Here is a 22,291-nt window from a genome sequence, read left to right as displayed (position 1 = left end):
TCAGAGAGTTGGAAACCAATTTCCAGATTTTGGTCCGCACCGGGACTTGAACCTGCAAACTCCTGGTTAACGAAAAACCCTTCTATTAGCAGGTGTGCCCTAAATACAGCTTACAGTAGCTATATTCTAATAATATAATTTAGTCTACTGTATTATTGATAGTACTGTTACTGTTGTGTGTCCAAACTTTTGACTGGTACTGTTCATCAAATCACTTGAACGTATAGTTATTATAGAAGTTCCTATTTAGAATATGTTCCTGCCATCTACAAAAAGCACATGTGGATTTAAAAAAAATCACATTAGTTACTATCACAAAGAGCTGAGGTTTTGACCTTCTTCCCTTTCTCATAGTAAAATTAATTTGATTTAAATCTGCCTACATATTAGTCACATCCAGGTCTCTAGAAGTATGAACTTACTGAGTATAGCCAATTAAAGAAACACACAATTTAAGACCAACACCGAAACTCTCATTGATTTTCCATTAAGCTGTGTTTATTATGCATGCATCCAATTAGACTCAAATTAAAGATGATGACACAACCCCCAGCTTCATGAGTGAGTCACACTTAGAGGGCCAGTTTTAAACCCTTCAACCGTGTTTTAAGTGCAAATCTCATAGGAATTCTCTTCTTCCCTATAATCACATCACATACGGTCGATTATTATAATATCATATATCCAGCCTGTTTCAGGACTCAGGCTTTGTCAGAGCCATATAGTGGGGTTATATGCCAAATAACTACATTAAGAGGGTTATTTCAGTATTATCTTTCAATTAAGATAGGGTCAACCATTGGGGTTATCTTCAGTCAGAAGTGTTGGTCAGGACCTAGATAAGACTGTCTGTAAGTGGACTGAAGTGCACCATTAAGAAGTAGGCCCTCTGCTGGAGAACAGAGAGAACGACAGAAAGGTCTGAATGACTCCAGTCTAATGAGTCTAAACCAGGTTCTAATACAACCAATATATCAATCAAAGTTTAGGTAGGCTGCTTATTGTACGTTTATTGCAATCAAAAAACAATCAAAACACTTAAGTGGTTTCCCTGTGTGTTTTTTTGGGAAATAAGATAGTACATTGTTTTGTTAAAAAATATCTTTAAAGATCTGAAGCAGTAACAAATTCAAGAATTTAACATGAAAAAAGCACATTTCGGTCAGTTTCATAAGAAAGAATAGTTTCATGGTATCCCCTGACGCAGTGTTTCTAAATATAGTTTCGATTTAAAATGAATTACTTTATGATAAAGAATGTAAAAAGCACATTTTCAATCCATACACACATTTTAGAGCTGCGTTTTTATATTCTCTCATTTTACGGGGGACATTTTTCTGTTGATATTTTTCCCCCACATATGGTTATTAACTAAATCTCTGGATTTTTGACTGACTCTTTAAATAGAATGATAGCCGTATAAAGATAAAAAATAAAATAATGGCTTTACGCTGCCTTATTACATGAATTACTATGAAAACATTTTGTTAACTCTGTCAGATCTATACTATGATATAGTATAGATCTATTTTTAATTTTTGCATTGTAATTATGACAATGAAATGGATGTATGAATTACTACCTAATGAATTTATTGGATGATATACACATGTAAAGGCTGTCAAAATAAATAAAAAGTTGGTAAAAAAAAAAAAAAAAAAAAGATTTTGTGCCTGAATGATTTTGAATCTTATTTGACAGCAAGATTCTCTCACAGTAAAATTGATACCCTGAAAACATTCACTTATAGCTGCATTTTATAGCATTTACAGTCTTTAAACACTGGGGGTCGATGTCGGATTTTAGCCGATTCCGACAACAGCAGTGCAGAAACGTCGCACTCGCTGATTGGCTGTCTGGCGCTGGGGTCAAAGAAATATTGCGCATGCTCAGTTAGCCTTTTTTCGGTCAGTGTCTGAAATCTGTCAGATCAGCGGAGCCTACATTCCCTTAATACCCACTAATATTTCACTGTAGTTTCTTGCCCTAGTGAAAGCTAGAGGCTTACATCTAACTTCAGGTGTCATCCGGTTTGGATTCTTACTTTCATTTGTTTGTGGCCGAAGGAAACAGCCAAGAATGACGAGCAATTTAAAGCGGAAAGAAGAAAGTCATCTGCTGAATGGGGGTGTAAAACAGTCCACATGGAGCAAAGCCTTCAACAGTAATGCTGTTTGGGAAGAGAAGGTCAGTCACTTGCCCTCTTAAAATAAAAGCTTACCTGTCAACTTGTTACAGCCGAAGGTCTCATGGCTCCGAAGTTGTTGTGAGGTGTTGCGAAGAAGACTTTTTAAAGGTAGCTGCCATGCTAAGGCTAAGCATTAATCTCATTTGACAGTCAAATTGAAGAGGAAATCCCTCTGCGGTCAAGGGGTAGTTACTGTTGAAGACAAAACAAGGCAGTAATAAATGTGTTGATGATGCTGGGTCTTGTGTTTCCCCATGAGGGGTCAAGTCATTGAAATTGCTTTTGAATGTGAAAAAAAAAAAAAAAAAAAAAATCCTGCGTTGTTGTGTATTTATCAGTTCTCTAAGTGAAAGTCTTCACAGTGTCAAAGAAGCAAAGCACGTCAGAGGCTGCAGCCAGAGAAGGCTTGCACAAATGATTATTCAACCATCAAACATGTATTCACCTGGCTATTTATTAATCTTCAGATTTATTAATGCATTAACTTTTTTTTTTTTAAATGTGTGGACTCCCTCCTCCACCGAGCTGGATTTCCCTTTATCTGAATTCCACCTGTCACCTCAGGCACCTCCACCAATAATCTACTCATTAACATTTTCTTTTTTCAGGACGAGTTTTTAGATGTGATTTACTGGCTTCGGCAAATAATCGCAGTAATCCTTGGCGTGATATGGGGTGTCGCGCCATTGAAAGGTTTCCTGGGAATAGCCATGTAAGTATCACGGACGACCTCTGTCCGCCTAACATTTCACTGAGTCCAGAAATGTATACGTCTCGCTTCACGCCCAATAGGGAAGATAACATCTCGATGTGATTGCCTTTCTAGATTCTGCATCATCAATGCCGGGGTCCTGTACGTATACTTCAGCAGCTTTCAGCAGATTGATGAGGAGGAGTATGGTGGAACGTGGGAACTCACCAAAGAAGGTTTCATGACGTCTTTTGCTCTGTTTCTGGTAAGGGTGCAAAAAATAGAAGGAAAAAAAATCAAATAAAGACATTCCAAGGCAACCATATTATTAAGAGCCACCTCATGGATGTTGGATACAGTTGAATGTCATATGAGCACTGCTGTTGTGGGAGGGGAATTTTTAGAAAGTGCATTGGTATTGTATGTCATTATAGTTATATTACATCACCATTGGATAGTCGATAACAGGGGTTCCCAAACTTTTCATCCCGCGACCCCCAAAATAGCGTTGCGAGAGACCGAGGACCCCTTCTGTCCCTGGAAGTGGTTAAAGCATAACGGTGCGCACACAGCAGCACACACTAATGGGCCTATCCTAAACACTGACATTAGAACAACAATAAAAAATACAGCAGCCTTAACCTAATTGAGCAACATTTTTGTATGTAATTTCACAATAATAGGTCAAATATGTAATTTCAAGTCATTTCCAGTTTGCATTTGTTTTTGGAAGGCAACTCGCGACCCCCCTCCCAGTGTCTCGCGACCCCCCAGGGGGTCCCGACCCCCACTTTGGGAACCACTGGTCTATAGGTTATCCATAGTCTATAGTTTTATAGTCTATAGATTTACTTGATAATTACTCTGTAATTTGGAAAACTGTTTAAATCTTGCACTTTTTTTCCCCTTCATATTTAGTGTTGTCTTCTTTAAATTTAGTGGGTTTTTTTACTATGGGGTTCTTGTCTTTAGAATACTGTTCTCCTATTGTTGTACTATTGAGCCATCTTTTTGGGCCGTGCCTAATGACAAATGTCTGTGATGACTGAAATGTGGTGATAGTCCTTCAGTGACTCATTTTAAAATCAGCTATAACTACCTGAAATACGACAGAAAAGGATGTCAGAAGGCATTGTTTAGCAAAGTCTAATGCAAAACAATATGATAATAACTGACCTTACGTTGAAGAAGTCTCATTTATGTTGACTTCTTCTAGGCAACAACCAGGGTCATTACTTGATCCTCCTAAGAACGCCAGCCTTATGACCAAAGCTGGTTGATTCTTTTACTTCTTTTTAAAAGCACAGGCGAAGCTAATGATGTTATTTCTGGAGTGAAACTTGGCCCACTTGAATGTCGTGGTCTGACAGATTTATCAAGACTTTACTAAACCTATTATGAATATATTTGGAAGTTGTATTACAGTGTGTAATGAATAGGCTTTATCATCTGAATTTACAGTTACAGATCTGATTCTTGTGTTGAATACTTTTTTTTTTAGTGTTTGAGTTCAACATCTGCTGCATGTGAGGCATATGGTTTGAACTTTGGTGTCTAATTGCTTGTTTTTGTTTTCTCTCTGTCTCAGGTGGTGTGGATAATCTTTTACACAGCTCTACATTTTGACTGAGAGGAATCCATGGGACACTAAATACAAACATTTCTGTTGAAGTAAATTGTCAAGACAAGAGGAACTCCATGACTTGAGGGGTGTAAACACTCCTACATTCAGTATGACTTTTCAGTGTGCAGTGTATCATGGGAATCCTAGTTTGATTCACGAGATCCTGCAACACGACCGTGACGAACGTGTTGAAATGCTGTACATCTCTCAAATGTGGGGGTTCCTTTCAAGGCACCCTCCATTACACTTCCCATAAATGTTTTATTTCCTTCATTACTGGCTTGTCATCACCTCTGTAAAAAAAAACAAAAAAAAACACTAACATTTTAAGAAAACTAATAAAATCAGATGAGATTAGTTGCATTTGTACAGATTTTAATCTGAGGAGGGATTTGGTATTTGTTGGATCCTTCTTTTTAGAGGAAATTTTAGACTGCAAAAATAAAAACCAGTATGTGTTTATCTCCACATTTACTGGTCATGAGCTAACTACTTAAATTAATAAAACTAAACTTCCAATCAGGTCAATCGGTGTTACAAAGATCCCTTTTTAGTGCCGGGACAAAAAAATAACTACTAGAGGATTTAGTTTGTGCCACCTTTTAAATAATTGGTCTTAGATTTCACTCTAAAATAACTTATTTGACTTAAGAAAATAATCAGAGTTTAAAAATAATAACTGTAAAGCACATGGTCACATCTATTAGGGTAACCAGCTACATTATGTGATGTTAAGAGTTGAGTTATCCTTGTTCTTACTTTCTTTGCTCATAGGATATGAACACAGCATTTTGATATAAAATCTGTGAGCAGTTACTTCTTCTAAAACGTATGAGCCCAACAAATATGAAACATGCTGCAGCTTACCACGGCTTAAATCTCACTTGAGCCAATTTTAACACCATATAACAAAAGTGATAGCGGTAAGTTACACATATCAGCTGATATCCAGTCCCAATGCAAGTGTCTGTCAGTGGTTTCACAGAACGTTACTTCAGTCAGAAACTCAAGTTATGTCAATCCAAAAAGTTTCCTCAGAGCAAAGACGGAGGAAACATGCATGCCATTTTCAGATGCAAATGTTCACAGATTGAAGCTAAACAACAATCTGTGCACGGCCATGACTTGCTGTTGGTACATTTAGATGTCTTTTACTGATGCCGTTAGTTAGGAGGGTAGAATTAATTTAAATGTATTATTTGTTTCTCACATGTAGCTTCCAGATCAAAGTCTTACCTGTTGTTTTTTTAAAATTAATTTAAACTCTTCTGTAAATTTTGTACAATGTCCTTTCGTCAAATCCACCTTGTGTTACGCAGATTTATTTGTGTGTATGTTATATCTTGCTTGATGTAACATATCTCTCAGTATTTTATAGTGAACTTTAAAAAGCCAGTTCTCAAAAAGTTCTTGCAATGATACTGTTATATTAGATACACAGCTGGTGTTTGAAAGGATTGTATTTTATGATCAAATTTTTTGGGAATCATTAAACATGGGCTTTATTTGGCCTCCATTTTCAAAGAGACGGTATTTGTTTTTGTTTTTATTGAAATGTAGGATTTCGATGATCAGTTTATTGTATCCCTATGTAGCTTTTATCTTCATATCATGAATACAAATTGATGTTATTGCAACTACTTCATTTATTGTTGCCATGTATTGTATGAATGACTTGCAAATCCCTGATCCTGAATGTAACTAGTAACTTCAGCTGTTGTATAAATGTAAAGTAGTCAAAACTGCATGATTTGTTCTAAGTTTAGTCTAGGTGTATTTTAGCATAACGGTAACATAGGAACTGAATTACTGTACAAAGTTGGTTCCAGGTCATGATGAGACAACTTGTACGTGCAGTTGCAGCTCATTTCTACTCATTTCAGACGCTTTGACATCATTCATAAAATCTCGCTCAAATCATGACGTCATATTCGATTAAGGGGGAAAAAAAAAAACACATGTGACGTAGAGTCCAAGATGGCGGCTCCCCTTTCCACGATGAAATTTTGGAAGCCGGGTAAGTACGAAAATAGACATTTATACGGCATTTTAATGTGTTTATTTCGGGTTTGCATAGATGAACCATTAACTGCTATTAAAGTTGAGTCCGTCTCGGCGTGGCTGCCGACGCGTTCACTGCAGCTACGTGATATCCGCAGCCACTTCGGTCCAGCTACGGTAACGTTACCTCTGCGGAATTTAAGTTTGCAACCTGCCAAAATATGACATGAACGCTTTGCAACGTAGAGTACAAAAAAACTCTGAATAACATGCTATGTCAAAGGGCAGCAGTGAAGGACTTTGGTTTCCCTACACGTCCTTGGTTATATGTCAGCACTTTGCACTAAAACCCACAGCTATCTTCCTCTTGTAGCTTCAGCCTGCTAAGATTTAAATAAAACATGTTGTCTCTGCTTGCACCATCTGTTTTGCTCCAGGGTCTGAGGCGCCGGGAATCTCCGAGGAACGCGAGCTCAACTCCGAGACCACAGGCTCCCCCATCATCTTCAACCCGCACACCGCCCTCTCCATCGAGAAACAACGACAGAAACTTCCCGTTTTCAAGGTCTCACGGCGCCCCTAAACATGCATTAACCAAACAATACTTGTGTGTGTCTCTTTGTGATGTTTCATGTAAACTATTGTGTTCAATATTTCCCATCCAGCACAGAAACAACATCTTATATTTGGTGGAGAGCTACCAGACTGTCATCATAGTTGGGGAGACAGGATGTGGGAAGACAACACAGATACCTCAGGTTGGGAAAAAAAAAACTAAGGATTACTTAAAGTGAGATTTGATGTGTAGCAGTTGTTGTTCGCCTACCCTCCAAATACTGCACACAGTCTAACCGCTAAAGGCACAACATTGCCGCAGTGGACTGGTACCCTTCATGTGGTTTAACTCCCATTGTGGTTTAATATGACCTTGTCTTGATGCTAAGTGGCCATATTTTTAGTGAGCAGGCTTTGGACCACATCAGTAAGGGTTTCATTTATGCAGTGTGTGCTTTTCTGCAACATCAATGTCTTCATCTTTTAGCTCTTTTTTTTTTTTTTTTTTTTTTAATCTACCTTCTCTTTTTTTCATCTGACTCCTCTCAGTACCTACTGGAGGCCGGCTGGGCAGCAGAGGGGAAGGTGATTGGAGTGACACAGCCCCGACGTGTGGCTGCTATCTCTGTAAGACCCGTGCTGACTTTCCGTTAACGCTCAGCTGCTCTGTCACTGTCTGCCAATGTCATTTCACTGCAAGTAACTGAGTTCACACTGACTGAAGGGACACATTTATATTCTGTATTTTTTTTTACCCCTCTTTCCTGCTGATAGGTAGCTAACCGTTTGGCAGAGGAGCGGGGGGCCTTGCTGGGTCATGAGGTGGGCTACACCATCCGATTTGATGACTGCTCTGATCCCCATGCCACAAGGATCAAGGTATTGTATTCCTCCGCTTGCGTCCTTAACTCTTCATTGCCAACTGTTTTATGTTTACTTCCTTCACCTAATTGAACCTGTGTGCTTCAGTTCCTTACAGATGGCATGCTGGTCCGGGAGATGATGTCTGACCCTCTTCTGAAAAAATACAGGTACATGATTTCGATTAAGGCATTATGTAAGCTGTTTTAGTACAATATCCCGATTTGGTGATATATTTGAGCAGATATGGGCTTATAACAGAGATATGTTGGTATTGGCGTTATTTTATTCCAAGTGCTACAATTTGTAACTTTTTTAACAGGACCTGTAATGCAGAAAACAATTTAGAAATAGTGTAAATCACACAGTTCTGTTTTCATGTGCTCCAACAAGACTGTCCTGTGCAATGTGTGATCATTTTAAACACTCTTTTATCAAGTTTTCTTGTTTAAGAAAGCCGCCGTCTGAGTGTCTTTGCATTGTCCTGTCTGAACAAAAAGCACAGAGAAAAAGCTGTGTTTCATTGCTGCTCACAAATGAAGGAATGACTGTAACCTTTATTGTCCCGGGGGATTTGCCTCGCACTGAGAGCATGAAAACATCAATGGCAAAAGATGTCGGCAACCATACTGGACAGCACATAATAACATAAATCTCTACTTAAACATGCATGAAACAGACAATATGACCAGACTAACACCGAGCTCTATTGTGTGTGTCCGCCTGGAATCAACGCCACACCACTCAGCGTTCACTGTATGTCTCCTATCTGTGAAAGTTTGTATCTAGTATTCACTGTGGATATTGTGGCTTACTAGAGGTTGCTAATATCTTTAACAATGGCTCTGTTGTATTTAATAGTTCCTGTTATCAAAGACAGTGAGACAGTTTTCAGCCGTCTTGCAACATTTTGGGTGTGGAAAAAATGACGCTTTTGTGGAACATGTGGACTTGTCATTAAAGTTCATACTGGGTTGTATTCCTACCAATGTTTTCTTTTTGTTGTTTTCAGTGTGTTGATGCTGGATGAAGCACACGAGAGAACCCTGTACACAGACATAGCCATTGGTCTCCTTAAAAAGGTAATTTCAGAAGATTTTTATTACTAAAGAGCCCAGAGAAACACGCTTTCTGTTTTGTTTTTCACCTTGTAACTTTTCTTCTCTGCACCAACTGTGTCTCTGATTCTTCCATAGATTCAGAAAAAGCGCCGAGACCTGCGGCTGATCGTGGCCTCTGCCACTCTGGATGCCAAGGTGACTACATCGTTAAGATGAGCAGATATGCTTGATAAGCGAGAATAAAGAAACAAAGACACACAGTCAGAGGAAAAGTTGATGTTAGGTCAGATCCTGCTGTACTGACAATACACTGATGAAAGACCGACACAATCAGGCCACGACTGTGCTCAGCGTTAAACAAATCAGCTGAAATGCAACATCAGACTTCTACTCTACTTCCTGTTCAAAGAACAGCTTTTATCTTCATGCAAATGGTTAACTAAAACTGCCGCGGTATGTTACATCCTTATTAGAATGAAAGACTGAAGGCAGGATTAATATGTTAATGTTCCCCTTTCTTACTCTAATGTCATTTTTCTGCGAAGAAATTTCATGACTTCTTCAATCTGAATGAGTCTGGGGATCCAAACAAGGACACGTGTGGAATTCTGACAGTTGAGGGACGCACCTTTCCAGTGGACGTCTTTTACACTGTCAGGTAGTCAAAGTGCACAATCCAGGAAATGCTGCAGGATCTGCATTTTGCGTTCTGTGTAACGGAGCAACGTCTTATGTCTTGTTTATTCTCAGTCCTGTCCCAGACTATGTGAAGGCCACAGTGGAGACGGTGATGAAGATCCATGAGACAGAGGATGACGGAGATGTCCTGGCATTTTTAACAGGGCAGGTTAGTGACCACAACTTTAGAACTACTTAACTTCTATTAATGAAAGCATATAGATTATATACAATCACACTATACATTTTCCACACTTGGTCTGTCCTTGTTCCCTGTTTTTTTTATGGTTCTTCTAATTGTTCCTTGTGATCATTCTCTCAGGAAGAGGTGGAGAAAGTGGTGTCCTTACTTCAGGAGCAGGCCAGGACTCTGTCACGATACGGCATGAAGAAACACCTAAGAATTTTGCCCATGTACTCTGGTCTACCTTACGCTGAGCAGATGAAGGTCTTTGAGCGGGCCCCAACATCTGTCCGCAAGGTAATTATAGTGATTTGTTTTTGTGCATTCATGAATAGAAGAAATAAGAAGACATTTTAAAGTCTGTGTGCATCCCTTTTTTCAGTTTACACTTCCAAATCCAACAACATTGAAATGATCTTAATAATCAAACTCAGTTTCAATTACATTTCACATTTTTAATGCTGCTCAAATTACTGTTCCTAAGACATTATTATGGACTTAATATAAAAAGCTGGGATGATAGTTAATAGTGCAAAAAAATATGCTTTATAATGACTTGCAAACATGGCCTCCATTGAAAGTACATATCTACACACATATCATTCATATTAGGTTTGAACCAAGTAAGTCATATAGAAAATTCTAAGAGTGACCTCAATGAATTACTCAAACTGTCCAGGTTTTGACACAGGGAACTACAGCTGTACAGTGGTGTGATATACAACTGGGGCGGCTGTGGCTCAGTGGGTAGAGTCGTCGCGAGACACTTAACCCCGCATTGCTCCCTCTGCTTCGGTGGCGGTGTATGAATGGATTTGTGTTGTACTTACTCTCTGATGTACGTCGCTTTTGGATAAAAGCGTCTGCTAAGTGAATTGTGACAACTGTTTTATTTGTCTTTCAGATCGTGGTGGCCACCAACATTGCAGAGACCTCCATCACTATAAACGGAGTTGTGTTTGTCATCGACTGTGCGTTTGTGAAGCTTCGAGCCTATAATCCCAGCACTGCCATCGAATCTCTGGTGATAACTCCAATCTCCAAGGCTTCAGCCAGCCAGAGGGCAGGCAGGGCTGGGCGAAACCGACCTGGGAAATGCTTTAGACTGTACACGGGTATGTGTGAGTGTGCAATAGATAGAAGAGTGATGAGGAATAGTGCGTCGTTAACATTTATGACAAACTGTCGCAGTCTTATCCTTCTGCCTTTGCCCTCTCTGCCTGTATTTTCTGTCACTCTTTATCATTCCCTCCCTGTGTTCTTATTGCCTCTGTTGTGTTCATCAGAGGAGGACTTTGAGAAACTGCCTGCCTCGACTGTGCCAGAGATGCAGCGCACCAATTTGGCCCCTGTCATCCTGCAGCTCAAAGCGTTAGGCATCGACAACGTGCTGCGGTTCAGCTTCCTTTCTGTGAGTAGCTCTCTTTGCATCCACAGGGGTGGCTGTGATGTGTTCAAGCACTGTGAAAGAAAATGTACTTTACATTTTAATTAGCCAGAATGGCTCACAGCCTCTGGGGAAAGATACATAGAAACTATAAAATGAATGCAGTCATTGTGTGTAAGCGCTTTGAAATATGTTATGACAAGAACTCCCCATGTACACCAGATGTATACTTTTTCTGTCTTTCAGAGTGAAATTTAAGGTTATTAGCCTTAACAAGCATCTTTTTTGATTTTGCAGCCTCCCCCTGCTCAGACCATGGTGCAGGCTCTAGAGCTTCTTTACGCTCTTGGAGGTAAGATACAAATCTGTCGGCAGGGAGGGGGAAAAAAAGGAAAACTATACCTCAACTGCAAGGCCAGTGTTCACAATTTGTGTCGGAAAGCATCTACGAGCTCGGGTGTCCTTGCACATCATGCAGAATCTTAACCAGCTGTGTGTGTCTGCTGGCAGGTCTGGACCATTACGGGCGTTTGACTGATCCCATGGGGGTGCGGATGGCAGAGTTTCCTCTCAGCCCCATGTTTGCCAAGATGCTCCTAGAGTCTGGAAACTTTGGCTGCTCCAAAGAGATTGTCACCATTGCGGCAATGATGCAGATTCAGAACATATTTGTTGTGCCGCCCAATCAGAAGAAAGCTGCTGTAAGTGAAAACAAGCTTTCAATAGGAGCATGTTTTTTGTTTTGCAGAAATGCTCTGTCAGCGTAACAATTATCCATTTTTTGCTATCTTACCCCGCAGGCCCGAGAACACAGGAAATTTGCAGTTGCTGAGGGAGACCACCTCACAATGCTGAATGTGTATGAAGCATTCATTAAGGTACAGTGTGTGTTTGTGTGTGTATATATATCTAGTCATTTTTAGCTCAATCTGTTAAAGTGAACACAACACTTGGGGCTAAGTACAAGACAGGGAATAAGTTAACTTGGATAAAAAAAGGAAAAATGTCCTCTTACCTGCAGCACCAGAAGAGCTCCCAGTGGTGTCAGGAACACTTCCTCAACTATAAGGGCCTGCTGCGGGCTGTGACTGTACGAGAGCAGCTCCGGCGACTCATGAACAAGTTTAAGGTTCCGCGGACTTCCAGTGAAGGTATGAGTGTGTCATTTAAAAAATAAGAAATGGTGTTATAGGTGAGTAGGCAAACTGACCTCTGTTAATTTCCTGTTTCTACTCTTAACTTTGTGCTTCCTTAAAGAAAATCTTTGTACACAAGCATAGGGTAATAACAGTGTATTAAATGTATAAAGGAGTGTTCATTGCTACTTTCTTTTGCACAGGTGACCCTGATGTGATCTTGAAGTGCATTGTATTTGGGTTTTTTGCAAACGCAGCCCGCATTCACCACTCTGGTTCCTACAGGTGAGACATGCTCTCTAGCTGTTTCTTCAAATAGATGTTTTTCATTTCCTAGCATTATTATACTTTAACAAACAAAATGACACTCTTTCATATTCAACTGCTCTGTTAGGACTTTACGAGATGACCGTGAGCTTCAAATCCACCCTAACTCTGTGCTATTTGGAGAGAAGCCTCCAAAATGGTCAGTGCATTTTCGACTTGTACAGAATGAATACACAGCAGTCAGAGATACTAAATTTGAAGTCTTTCACCTCGTCTCTTTTCCAGGGTTGTTTTCAATGAAGTGGTGCAGACAGCAAAGTACTACATGCGTGATGTGACTGCTGTTGAGTCGTCCTGGTTGGTTGAGCTGGCCCCTCACTTTTACAAGCAGGCCAAGGTAGGTGGAAGAAAGAAACACACGACTCTCTCTTGTGCTTTTAATGGTTAGAACTCTTGTGAATGTTTGGTAAAGGCTAGTTTGCTGCTGTTGGAGGTTTCGTTATATTGTTATGTTGAATAATGTCTGTAATAGTTCATAATACTCTCTTAGCGTCTGACACCTCCATTCATAATCTGCTAACAGGATTATTTTAATTAAACTGTCTTGTCTCTTTCCTCCTCCAGCATGGTTCGCTGGCCAGCAAGAGATCGCGGGTCCTCTGAATGTTGCCCTCCTCACACCACTTGAAGACGGAGAGATTCATTATATGAAGAGGAGAAACTCCCTCTCAAATTGCCACTGTGCCCCTCTCCATGTCACTGTATATAAAGATGTAAAATATTTATTGTCCATGTCCACCTGCACAACCCCATCACACTATGTAGCCATGCTAGAATGGGATTAAGTGGATACATTTGTGGTGTTGATGTTAACACGTGAGACTTGCTTCATTTGAAAGCGCCTGTCTTATTTTGATATAGTTCATATTTCGATCTATGAAAGTAAATGGTTATGAATGTGAAATGAGACCAGGTCCAGCCTTGTCTTGTGTTCTTTCCAGTATAGTCATGTAGTTCACTTCAGTCATTCTTGTATATAGTCAGAGCAGGCTCAGGTCCAGGGAACGGTCTGTGCCACAGGCCCGTCCATACCTGGTTCTTGGCTTTATTATTTTTTTAATTGCTGTATTTTTCCTGTGCATGATAAATAATGGAAGATAATGGACTGTGAGGATGTTTCCTTTTTGAGAGACTTGATGTATGGGTTCATTTGTTTCTAACACACTGTGGGAACCTTTTTTGTTTTAATTCACTTTTGTTTCAATTTAGTTTTAATAACTTCAACTTTGTTTTATACATAGAGTATTTGGATATGTATCTTTTTCTGGAATTTGGTGCAGAAGGAAACACATTGCTTTATTTTTTTCAGTCAACCTCAGATCCTAGGTCTAATAATGATACTGTGAAGACTGCTTTATTTATTGATCCTTGTTTTCCACCCTGTAATGCCACTTTACTACCGTCTAGCTCAGACATAGTGGCCTTGTCACCACTCTGTGCCAATTTTCTTTATCAGCCTATTTCGCATTTCCTTTTCAGATGGAATGTGTAAATGCACCCAAGCATTTAAAAAAGTAAAGCTGTGAAATCAAAAGTAAAAAGTGCCATTTGTTCCTGTTATTATAAAGTGCATTTAGACATGCATCCAAAGCCTCAAAGAAACTGTAGCATTTATTGGATTTCAGCCATCTCTTTGCCTTTCCTCTAGTGGATTCTCTCAGTTTTGAGCAAGGCTTTTTTGTACTTCTTTTGTTTTACCATCAACCTCATCTACAAGGTGTTCAGGAAATTAGCCATTTATTTGTGATTCCATTACGAAATTGATAGCACGTGTCCTTAATTTCCACTTTCGTTGATTTTTTTTTTTACTTAAAGTTTTGTTTTTCTTCAGAGGTATTTGGCCCTGAAAGTGTCGGTGAGCAGTATATTAAAGGTTTTGTCATTTTAATCTGCTTTCAAATCAGTAAGATCACTGTTACACAATTTTACTTCTGCCTGCATGGTTATTAGTAGATCTTGTTCTTCACATTGCTACTGTAGATTCAGTGAAACTGTAACGAAACAACAGAACAGCATAGAGTAGATAATAAAACCAAATCAAATGAGACAGATATTCAAGTTAGGTACCTTTGCATGCTAAAAGGTACTCAGATGTAGACACCCAAGATCACCTTGTAGACTAAATGCAAATGAAACATTTGCAAAATGGCTTGTTTATCCTCATTTGTGCTGATACTCTTGAGTCTGTATGCAGCCAAAGCAGTAACCTGTAGACCTGTGTAATGCTAACCTCTGAGATAAAAACTGTCACCTGCCATTTCTTCCTCACATCCTCAAATAAAGCCTTATTGTCATGCACTGAGTACAGTTTTTCTTTATTTTTTTTATTGTACTTTTGTTTACTGTACTTTATTTGCAATGCACAAGTTTTCCAGAAGGTGGCACTGTTGTACCACAAACAATTGCTAATTGGGCCGACACAAAAGATAAGTAAGTGAGAGGTGTACGTGTAGGCCTTTTGATAATTATGTTTTGAAAATATTTTTTTTGCTGTTGATGTGGTAGAAGAAGAACTAAAGTCAAGTCATTGGCCCTTTATCCAGTCAAAAAAAAGTGTTAAGCACATGGGAAGTAAGGGTAAAAAAAACACTGCACAATATACGGCAAAAATTACATTTTTTTTTACACAATTGTAAGACCACATTGAGCCAAGATATAATCAGATGCAAGGTTTATATGTTGGTCAAGGGTTTTCTGTCTGTAAATGTCATTTTAGAGAATGCTAAGGTTAAAAACAAAACAAACAAAAAAAAACAGCAAAAAAACAAAACAAAAACCAATGCACTCACTTTTGAACAATTAACAATGCCTTTATTTTCCCGGGTATTAAATCAAAGAGCATCTCAAACCTACACCTTTATAAGTCCAGAGTGTTCCCTTTCCTACATATTTGATACTAGCTGAGTTTTTACGGACTTGGGCGTTAAAGTAGGCACTGTTTCATTAACCAAATTTAAAGTACATGCAAAAAACATGTATTTTAAGATGCTCATTTTAACTCTAAATAAGGCATATAAAGTCAACCAGAGAGCAAATATACTGGTAGTATACCAGCAGTGGAAAAACGTAGCAATTATCAATTTTGCTTCTGCAATACAATAGCACATTTAACTAAGCATTTAAATCATCAAGGTTATGCCTGTATTTTAACCTAATATTGAACGGATTGGTGCTGTCTCAAAATCTAGTTTTAAAGCAAAATGTTGACATAATAAGGACAATTATTTTACTCTATGCGTCGTATTGTTTAACCTGTAAATATTATCTGTATCGGAATATAGCCTGCTGCAGTGCAGGATTCAACCACTAGAGGGACCACAGAGCAGCTCGTTGCTAAGCAGCTGCGAACACGAGCAAGAAAAAAACACACTTAACCTGCGTTCCTCCAGCGCGCGCGCTTAATGTCTCGTGACTGCCACTTAAGGTTTTGTTCACCTGCTTTTGGGTTCACAGTTAAATGTCTGTCAGTTAATAGCTACCAAACGAAATAAAAGAGTGCTTTTCCGAAGTTTCTGCTGGCACACTTATCCTTTGGAAAGTCTTTGAGGTTTGTTGACTAACCTTTTATTAAACCGACAGGTTTGGTTTTGAGAGATTGTCTCATTACTTGCAACAGCTACTACCAAGTGTTGTTAGCAAAACTGATAGTTACTGCTTATTGTTTGCTATTACCTAGTTTGGTAAATTGATAAAACTAATCTTGCTGTGTCTTATGATAATTGTATTGCCTGATGCCTACTATGTTCACTGTATTCTGCTTCTTTAAAGTAATCATGAAAACATGTTTATCCAGAGAATACTCGGCTAGCTGGAGTGAAGTTGGCAATGGTTAAAAAACATGTAAGAGAAAAAAAGTGAGGGACAGCAATAAGATACTACTAGAGCACAAACATATGAATACACTTCATCAGGTTTCTGTTATACCAGGCCATTGGACGGTGTGGCACAGGGGTTGCATGTCTTGGGTAATACAGATATACAGGTCAGACCAAATTGTTTAACATAAATTGCGTATAACTAGAATAACTGAGACATCTTTACAAGAAAATGGATCCAGCATGAACTTAGAGCACAATTGTGAACACGTGGCAGCTAAATGTTATGAGGAGCTTACACTTTGGCACTCAGTCAGTCCCTCATCTAGGCCCTGCTCCTCTGGCAGTTGCAGGAGGAGGGGGGGGGGGGGGGGGGGGGGGCAGGTTCCTTAGGTAGGAGCTCTGGTTCCTCCATTATATCTCAGTGGCTGAGGCAAAAGGTGTGGAGAGAGTCACCTCAGCGTAGAACCTTGGCTTTACCCCCTGGGCCTTGAAGCATTGGGGCTGTTTATTTGCAAAACATATTTGGGATCACTGTATCTGAAAACTCATTCATGGGCAAATGTTAGTATTTTTGAAATTTAGTTCTAATCAATCCTCTGTACCTTACAAGATAAGGTCTAAGCAGTGTTTTACTGTTGGTCAGTGCTGCTGCTTCTTCTCAGAGATCAAGCTTGCTCAGTAAGCCTTATGGTTTTCATAGTTGAACTGCTGGAAGAAATATTGTAAAGGTGACCACAAGCAGTGTTAATTTTAGCTATTGATCAATCACATCCCTTGCATATATGCATTTGTTTGGGCTTTCTTCAGATTTTCCTGTTAAGGGAAGTTACATTATTCTGCAGCCCACCAGTGGAGGGCAGTGGGGGGACTCATATTTTGATATAAGAAGGCATTTTAGGAGGTGCATGCCCCTGCTTTCCAAATGTACAGATTCTTGTCTAAAAGCAAATTGTACTTGTTTGTTGAGTTTCAGTGGTAGGGCTACTTCTAATTTCAAAGATCTTTAAAAAGGTGTGGTATTTTCTCCTCATGTGAATGAAAGTAGCATTTAAACGGCAACAGAACTCACAAGAACTCGCAGTTGATGAAAACGTTCAAGCTAATGGCTCAGCACATAATAGTAAGTGATATCAAACAACAAGTATGGCCACACAAGTGTGTATCCTATTGCAAAATGAAATCTTTATTATTACATTTTGATGTTAGAGCATGGCTTATTCTGTGTGTATTGTAGAAGGTAGATACTGTGTTCTTCAAGGAAGGAGGAAACAATCAGACATGCTTTTAATAATGCCATAGCTTATAGAGGACAAGAATTGATCAGGACCTAGTTTTATTCTTTTGGACATGAGACCTACAAAACAGCTAATAACCATACTCACAGTGGATATGAAGTTTGCCTCTTAACTGGTACTGAGTTCTAATATATGCTGGTTCAAGTGTAAATGATCCAGCTCAATGTATTCCTCAATAAATCTAGTTATTTCAGTTCAAGCCTATACTTCAGTTCAGTACAACTACAACACCACTACAGCAACCTCCACTATGAACAGACTGTGGCAATCTGGTGTGGTTAAAGTTGAAATTATAACTTGCCTCTACAGTCAAATCAGTTTTAGTAACTATGTTCTTCCCAACAGAGTGCAATATTTAGGTATTTGTTGTATAATTTAAGAAGCAGGCCAATAAACTGCCGAGTAAAACATGTGTTTTAGTTTGATTTGCACAAAATGCTGAAATGTTGCAAATGTAAACATTAAATGGTAATACCTTTTAAAACATGTACATATCCATTATTATATTTTTTTGCTTTTTAATAGACAGAGTCTTTTTGACCTATGAGACTTTCACAAAATGTTGTGTATGTCTTATGTTTCAGAGATTCGCTGGAGTACAATGAATGAAAAATACTGCGTCTGACTTGGTGTCTTCAGATGGGACGGAGCCTCTTACCGACCTGAAGTCTGTAAAGGAGGGCAAAAACAAGTTAAGAAAAAGGTACATTTCTACACGTTTTATTCAGTTCCACTCAGTTGCCCATTAGTGTTGTGTAACCATATACATGCGTGGTGTCAGCCGGAGGTATCAGTGATTAATCGCGTGCATGTGACTTGTACAAGACAGAAGTTTGAACAGGTTGTGAGTGCGTGGTTGAGTGTTCCTTACCATATTTCCGTGCTGTCAAAAAATCATTGACATGTTCCATCCAATTCAAAGAATGTTTAACTGTTTTAAACAGTTTTCTGATGGGAAAGCGAGTCATGTGTGACTTGTAATTACCCCCTGTTCAAAGTTTGTACATGTTTTGAAAGAAAACAGTGCTGTTAATATTTCTCCCCTAAGTGAACAACTAGTAATAGGTTCTTTCTCCCAGTTTTATGATGGTCTTCTGTGTCTATCTTAAGTTGTTTATTCTTTCATCTATATACATCTATAATTTAAATAGCAATAGGGACCAGGCTGGCCACTTTTAAGGAGCTTTTGTTCCTCATTGGGTCAAAATCAAGCATTTAAAGAAAATGAAGGAACACGGTTAAGGAAATACTGTTTGTAGAGTGCTGGTTTAAAAAGACTCTTGACAACTAGTGACCAACAGAGGTAGGTAGCGCAAAATTGGTCGCAGGCTGTGGGTCGTACTAAACACTTTCAGCGTTATCTGAGAGCTCAATTACTGTACTGGTTGCAAACAGAACTGCAACATGGCAAAAACAGATGGTACTAGAAAGAGATACTTAGCTTCCTAGAAATTGCATGTTGTGGACTTTGCTGAATGCAACAGAAGTTTAAACCCTTTGTCCTCTGGGAGACCCCTAAAAAAACCAACTATTTTTTTACTGGTGTAATTTATATTCCGGTACATAAATGATTAAATGATAAATGATTTTCAGTGTCATCATGATATTAGTGTATGCAAATAGGAGTTGAAGTCATTAAAAAATGTAACTAAGCATTGGTAAAACTGCTTGGACTTAATGAAAGTTTAACACATCTTCATTGTGTTGTAACGTTACAAAGTGACAGGGATTAACATGGTTTTAAAAAATTACATCTGGAGTGATGAACATTTAAGGTCTTGCCAAACATGGATTAACCCATCTCCAGCAGGGTAACCTCTTTTTAATTTAACATTACATGTGTTTTTATATCTGGAGTATGTGGTGACCTTCCCTATACTGGCATACTGTTACTGATGCTCTTTATGTTTTATCAACGGTCAACATTTGTGTCCATTCTCTTGTTTCAGAATCCTTTCAATGAAAAAACTTCTGTTGTAACCTGTGTTCGTCCACAAAGTCAATCTCCTACTTTTTTTTACTGACAATGTTGCATTGTTTGTTTTTATCATCACATCATCTGGAGCATCATAAACCTTTTTTTCTGGGTTTCATCTTAGGTCTGGCAAACCAATCAATAAACAAAAAGAGCCGATCAAAGCGAGAACAAACACTAATTACCTTTGGGATATCTGCAGAGCCTTGTAAGAAGAAAAGGGGCTGAGGGACAGAGATTTAGCGTTACTGCTCTTGGAAAGGTGAAGATCTGTGAAATCATGTCATTGAAGAAGGCTGAAAAGGTTATCATATTCAATCATTTATTACATTTACATCTAATAAAACTGTTCCTCTCATAAATACAAAAAAATAACCTTAAGTGTTGAGCAGGATGAGTGAAAATGATTTTAACATTGACATGCATTTTATTTTTACAGTGTCTTAATTAATGATTTTAATATTTAATTTATTACACTTATCTTGCCGGCATATTTTCATTTATATAGAAAATATGTTTTTAGACGTGGTGTAGATTATCCCTTAACACTTTTTTCAAGCATGAACAAGACAAATTTTTTAAAGTAGCTGTATACATGAGAACAAAAATCAGATTTCAAGCATGGGAGGAATTTTTACATTTGTGAGGGAGGATGCAATCAGTAGCATGGGACTCGCAGAGGCCTCCTCGGGTGACAAATTGAAAGTGTCTCGGTCTAGTTTATAGCCCTGATCAGGTCAAACGAAAAATATTGGAGGTCTGGGTGAGGAGACAGGCCCGCCTGGTGCAGATAAATGGACTGATCATTTCTTATTGAGAAACAATTCCTAAAAGGTAGTTTACTGTGTGACTGGGGAAGCGGCGAGCGGAGAGAAGAACACGCTCCCACTGCTCCCTCCCTGACCCTTCCTCCACTGCCGGAATTAAATGGATAGAGAGAAAGCGCGTTTCTGATGGCACTCCTCCGCCAGAGAGACACTCCATTTGTTATGAAGTAGGGGTTCTGATGAAGTGTAGGGAGCTCCTCTCTCTTTTTTTCCCCCTTTTTTCATCCTTCCTTTCTCAGGCACTACAAGGCCGGCCTTCAGTCTGCTTCACATGAAATGGATGGAAGGAGCCGATTGAATTTTACACTCCCCTGGTCATGATTAATGTGTTTGGTGTGCAGCTTCTTGGCAGTGAAACTACCGCTAGCTGGTGCTCAAGCTCTCCCATGGCTGAATCCTGAAAACTTTGCTCAGGGATAAGAGAGGAGGGGGGGCAGTTTAGCTCAAGAAAGTGGCCCTTCCTTAACCCACAGCCCCTTCAACTCTTCTCCCCTTGTGTTAATAGAAAATCTCTGCTCTTGCCCACTCCCTCGTTATTACTTCACGCTCAGTTTCTCAGTGTGTTCTGTACCCAGTGTTTCTTGGCAGGCTGTGCTGTAAATGTCAATTTATCACTTAACCCATTGTTAGAGGGTGAGAGGACTAATAAAAGATGCCAGGTCATGTTATCGGATTCTTTAACAGATGCTCACAGTGTCGGTGTACAGGCTTCATATGCAGACCTGAAATTACACCAGATATCCAAGAGTTGAACATTTGTCTTTTGTTATTTATCTTTTACAGAAGGTAAAAAACAAAAATAGTAAACTTGTATGTACGGTGTAAAATTCAAGTGGTTTGTAAAATGGAAGTACTTAACAACACAGTTTGTTTTAAAGGTTTAAAATATAAAAAAACACAAGACTTTAAAAGTGAGAAGATATTAGTATTGTCCTGTGAAAAAGTTAATGAAGCAACTCCCATAGCCTGCACACAACCACCTGCAGCTGATCTTTGGTACATTTGATAAAGGTCCCTTATTTAATTGTATCAATGGCAGTAATGATGTGAGCAACTCACTGGATTCAAACAAGGACTGTAGATTAGAGATTAATAAAGAGGTAACCTTTCTCTGTAATGTCTTTTTTCAACAGTTTAGACCCGGTTTATTTCATTGATCTCAATATAGAAGACACCCCCTCCCTTTTTTGTCTCAGCCCTGTTTCATCATCACCGCTTTTTAATCTGTTTCCAAACTAATTTAGCTATCCACTGTTCAAGTATCAAATGTGTTTATACAGTAAAAGCCTGATAGAAGCCCATTAAGGGGATTGTAGGTCGCCCTGATAGTACTACCAGTGCATCCGCCTCCGCAGTCCAAACCCTGCTTCGATCATCAGGACTTCAGCATATGATGGATGGAGCTGTCTCCCTCCAGGTTGTCACAGCATCTGTTGCATGGTGCTTCACTGTATAAAGCTCTGTTGCTGCTTGCTTGCACACAGATAGGTCTCCAACACTGTTTGTGCGCGGGCTGTTTGGTGGTTAATGATGGAAAATGACAATCACAAACCTACCTTTCAGCACAAACCTCCAGAGTTTAGACATGGTGTTTACCTTACAAGCTATTGCTAACAAGGTGAAATTGTAGGATTATTTTTTTTTGGATGGTAATTCACGAACATTAACAGAGGTGATTCAGGC

At 39.1% G+C, this 22,291-nt stretch overlaps 2 protein-coding genes across 2 annotated transcripts; both read left to right on the top strand.

The window, feature by feature from the left end:
• Nucleotides 1-1,888: 1,888 nt before the first annotated feature.
• Nucleotides 1,889-6,031, top strand: rab5if (RAB5 interacting factor). Its single transcript, XM_061057291.1, has 4 exons — nt 1,889-2,187; nt 2,797-2,900; nt 3,015-3,144; nt 4,468-6,031. The coding sequence occupies exons 1-4, from the start codon at nt 2,080-2,082 to the stop codon at nt 4,507-4,509; spliced, it is 384 nt and encodes a 127-aa protein (XP_060913274.1). The 5' UTR covers nt 1,889-2,079; the 3' UTR covers nt 4,510-6,031.
• Nucleotides 6,032-6,463: 432 nt separating this feature from the next.
• On the top strand, nt 6,464-14,995 carry dhx35 (DEAH-box helicase 35). Its single transcript, XM_061057290.1, has 21 exons — nt 6,464-6,520; nt 6,942-7,069; nt 7,170-7,262; nt 7,609-7,686; nt 7,834-7,938; nt 8,029-8,090; nt 8,933-9,002; nt 9,117-9,176; nt 9,527-9,639; nt 9,732-9,828; nt 9,982-10,140; nt 10,748-10,958; nt 11,130-11,254; nt 11,528-11,582; nt 11,741-11,931; nt 12,031-12,108; nt 12,252-12,381; nt 12,570-12,651; nt 12,761-12,832; nt 12,919-13,030; nt 13,258-14,995. The coding sequence occupies exons 1-21, from the start codon at nt 6,481-6,483 to the stop codon at nt 13,294-13,296; spliced, it is 2,100 nt and encodes a 699-aa protein (XP_060913273.1). The 5' UTR covers nt 6,464-6,480; the 3' UTR covers nt 13,297-14,995.
• The last annotated feature ends 7,296 nt before the right edge of the window (nt 14,996-22,291 follow it).

This window comes from Labrus mixtus, chromosome 15, assembly GCF_963584025.1.
Source record: "Labrus mixtus chromosome 15, fLabMix1.1, whole genome shotgun sequence".
NCBI lineage: Eukaryota > Metazoa > Chordata > Actinopteri > Labriformes > Labridae > Labrus > Labrus mixtus.
The sequence above is the reverse complement of the archived record's forward strand: the minus strand, read 5'-3'. Positions and strand labels throughout refer to the sequence as shown.

Bases quoted from the DNA above. Each gene is read 5' to 3' on its own strand.
- rab5if (XM_061057291.1), top strand. From the start codon at position 2,080: ATGACGAGCAATTTAAAGCGGAAAGAAGAAAGTCATCTGCTGAATGGG. The intron at 2,188-2,796 runs GTCAGTCACTTG...TTCTTTTTTCAG, and splicing joins ATGCTGTTTGGGAAGAGAAG to GACGAGTTTTTAGATGTGAT. The intron at 2,901-3,014 runs GTAAGTATCACG...TTGCCTTTCTAG, and splicing joins GGTTTCCTGGGAATAGCCAT to ATTCTGCATCATCAATGCCG.
- dhx35 (XM_061057290.1), top strand. From the start codon at position 6,481: ATGGCGGCTCCCCTTTCCACGATGAAATTTTGGAAGCCGG. The intron at 7,263-7,608 runs GTTGGGAAAAAA...GACTCCTCTCAG, and splicing joins AGACAACACAGATACCTCAG to TACCTACTGGAGGCCGGCTG. The intron at 11,932-12,030 runs GTAAGTGAAAAC...CTTACCCCGCAG, and splicing joins CCAATCAGAAGAAAGCTGCT to GCCCGAGAACACAGGAAATT.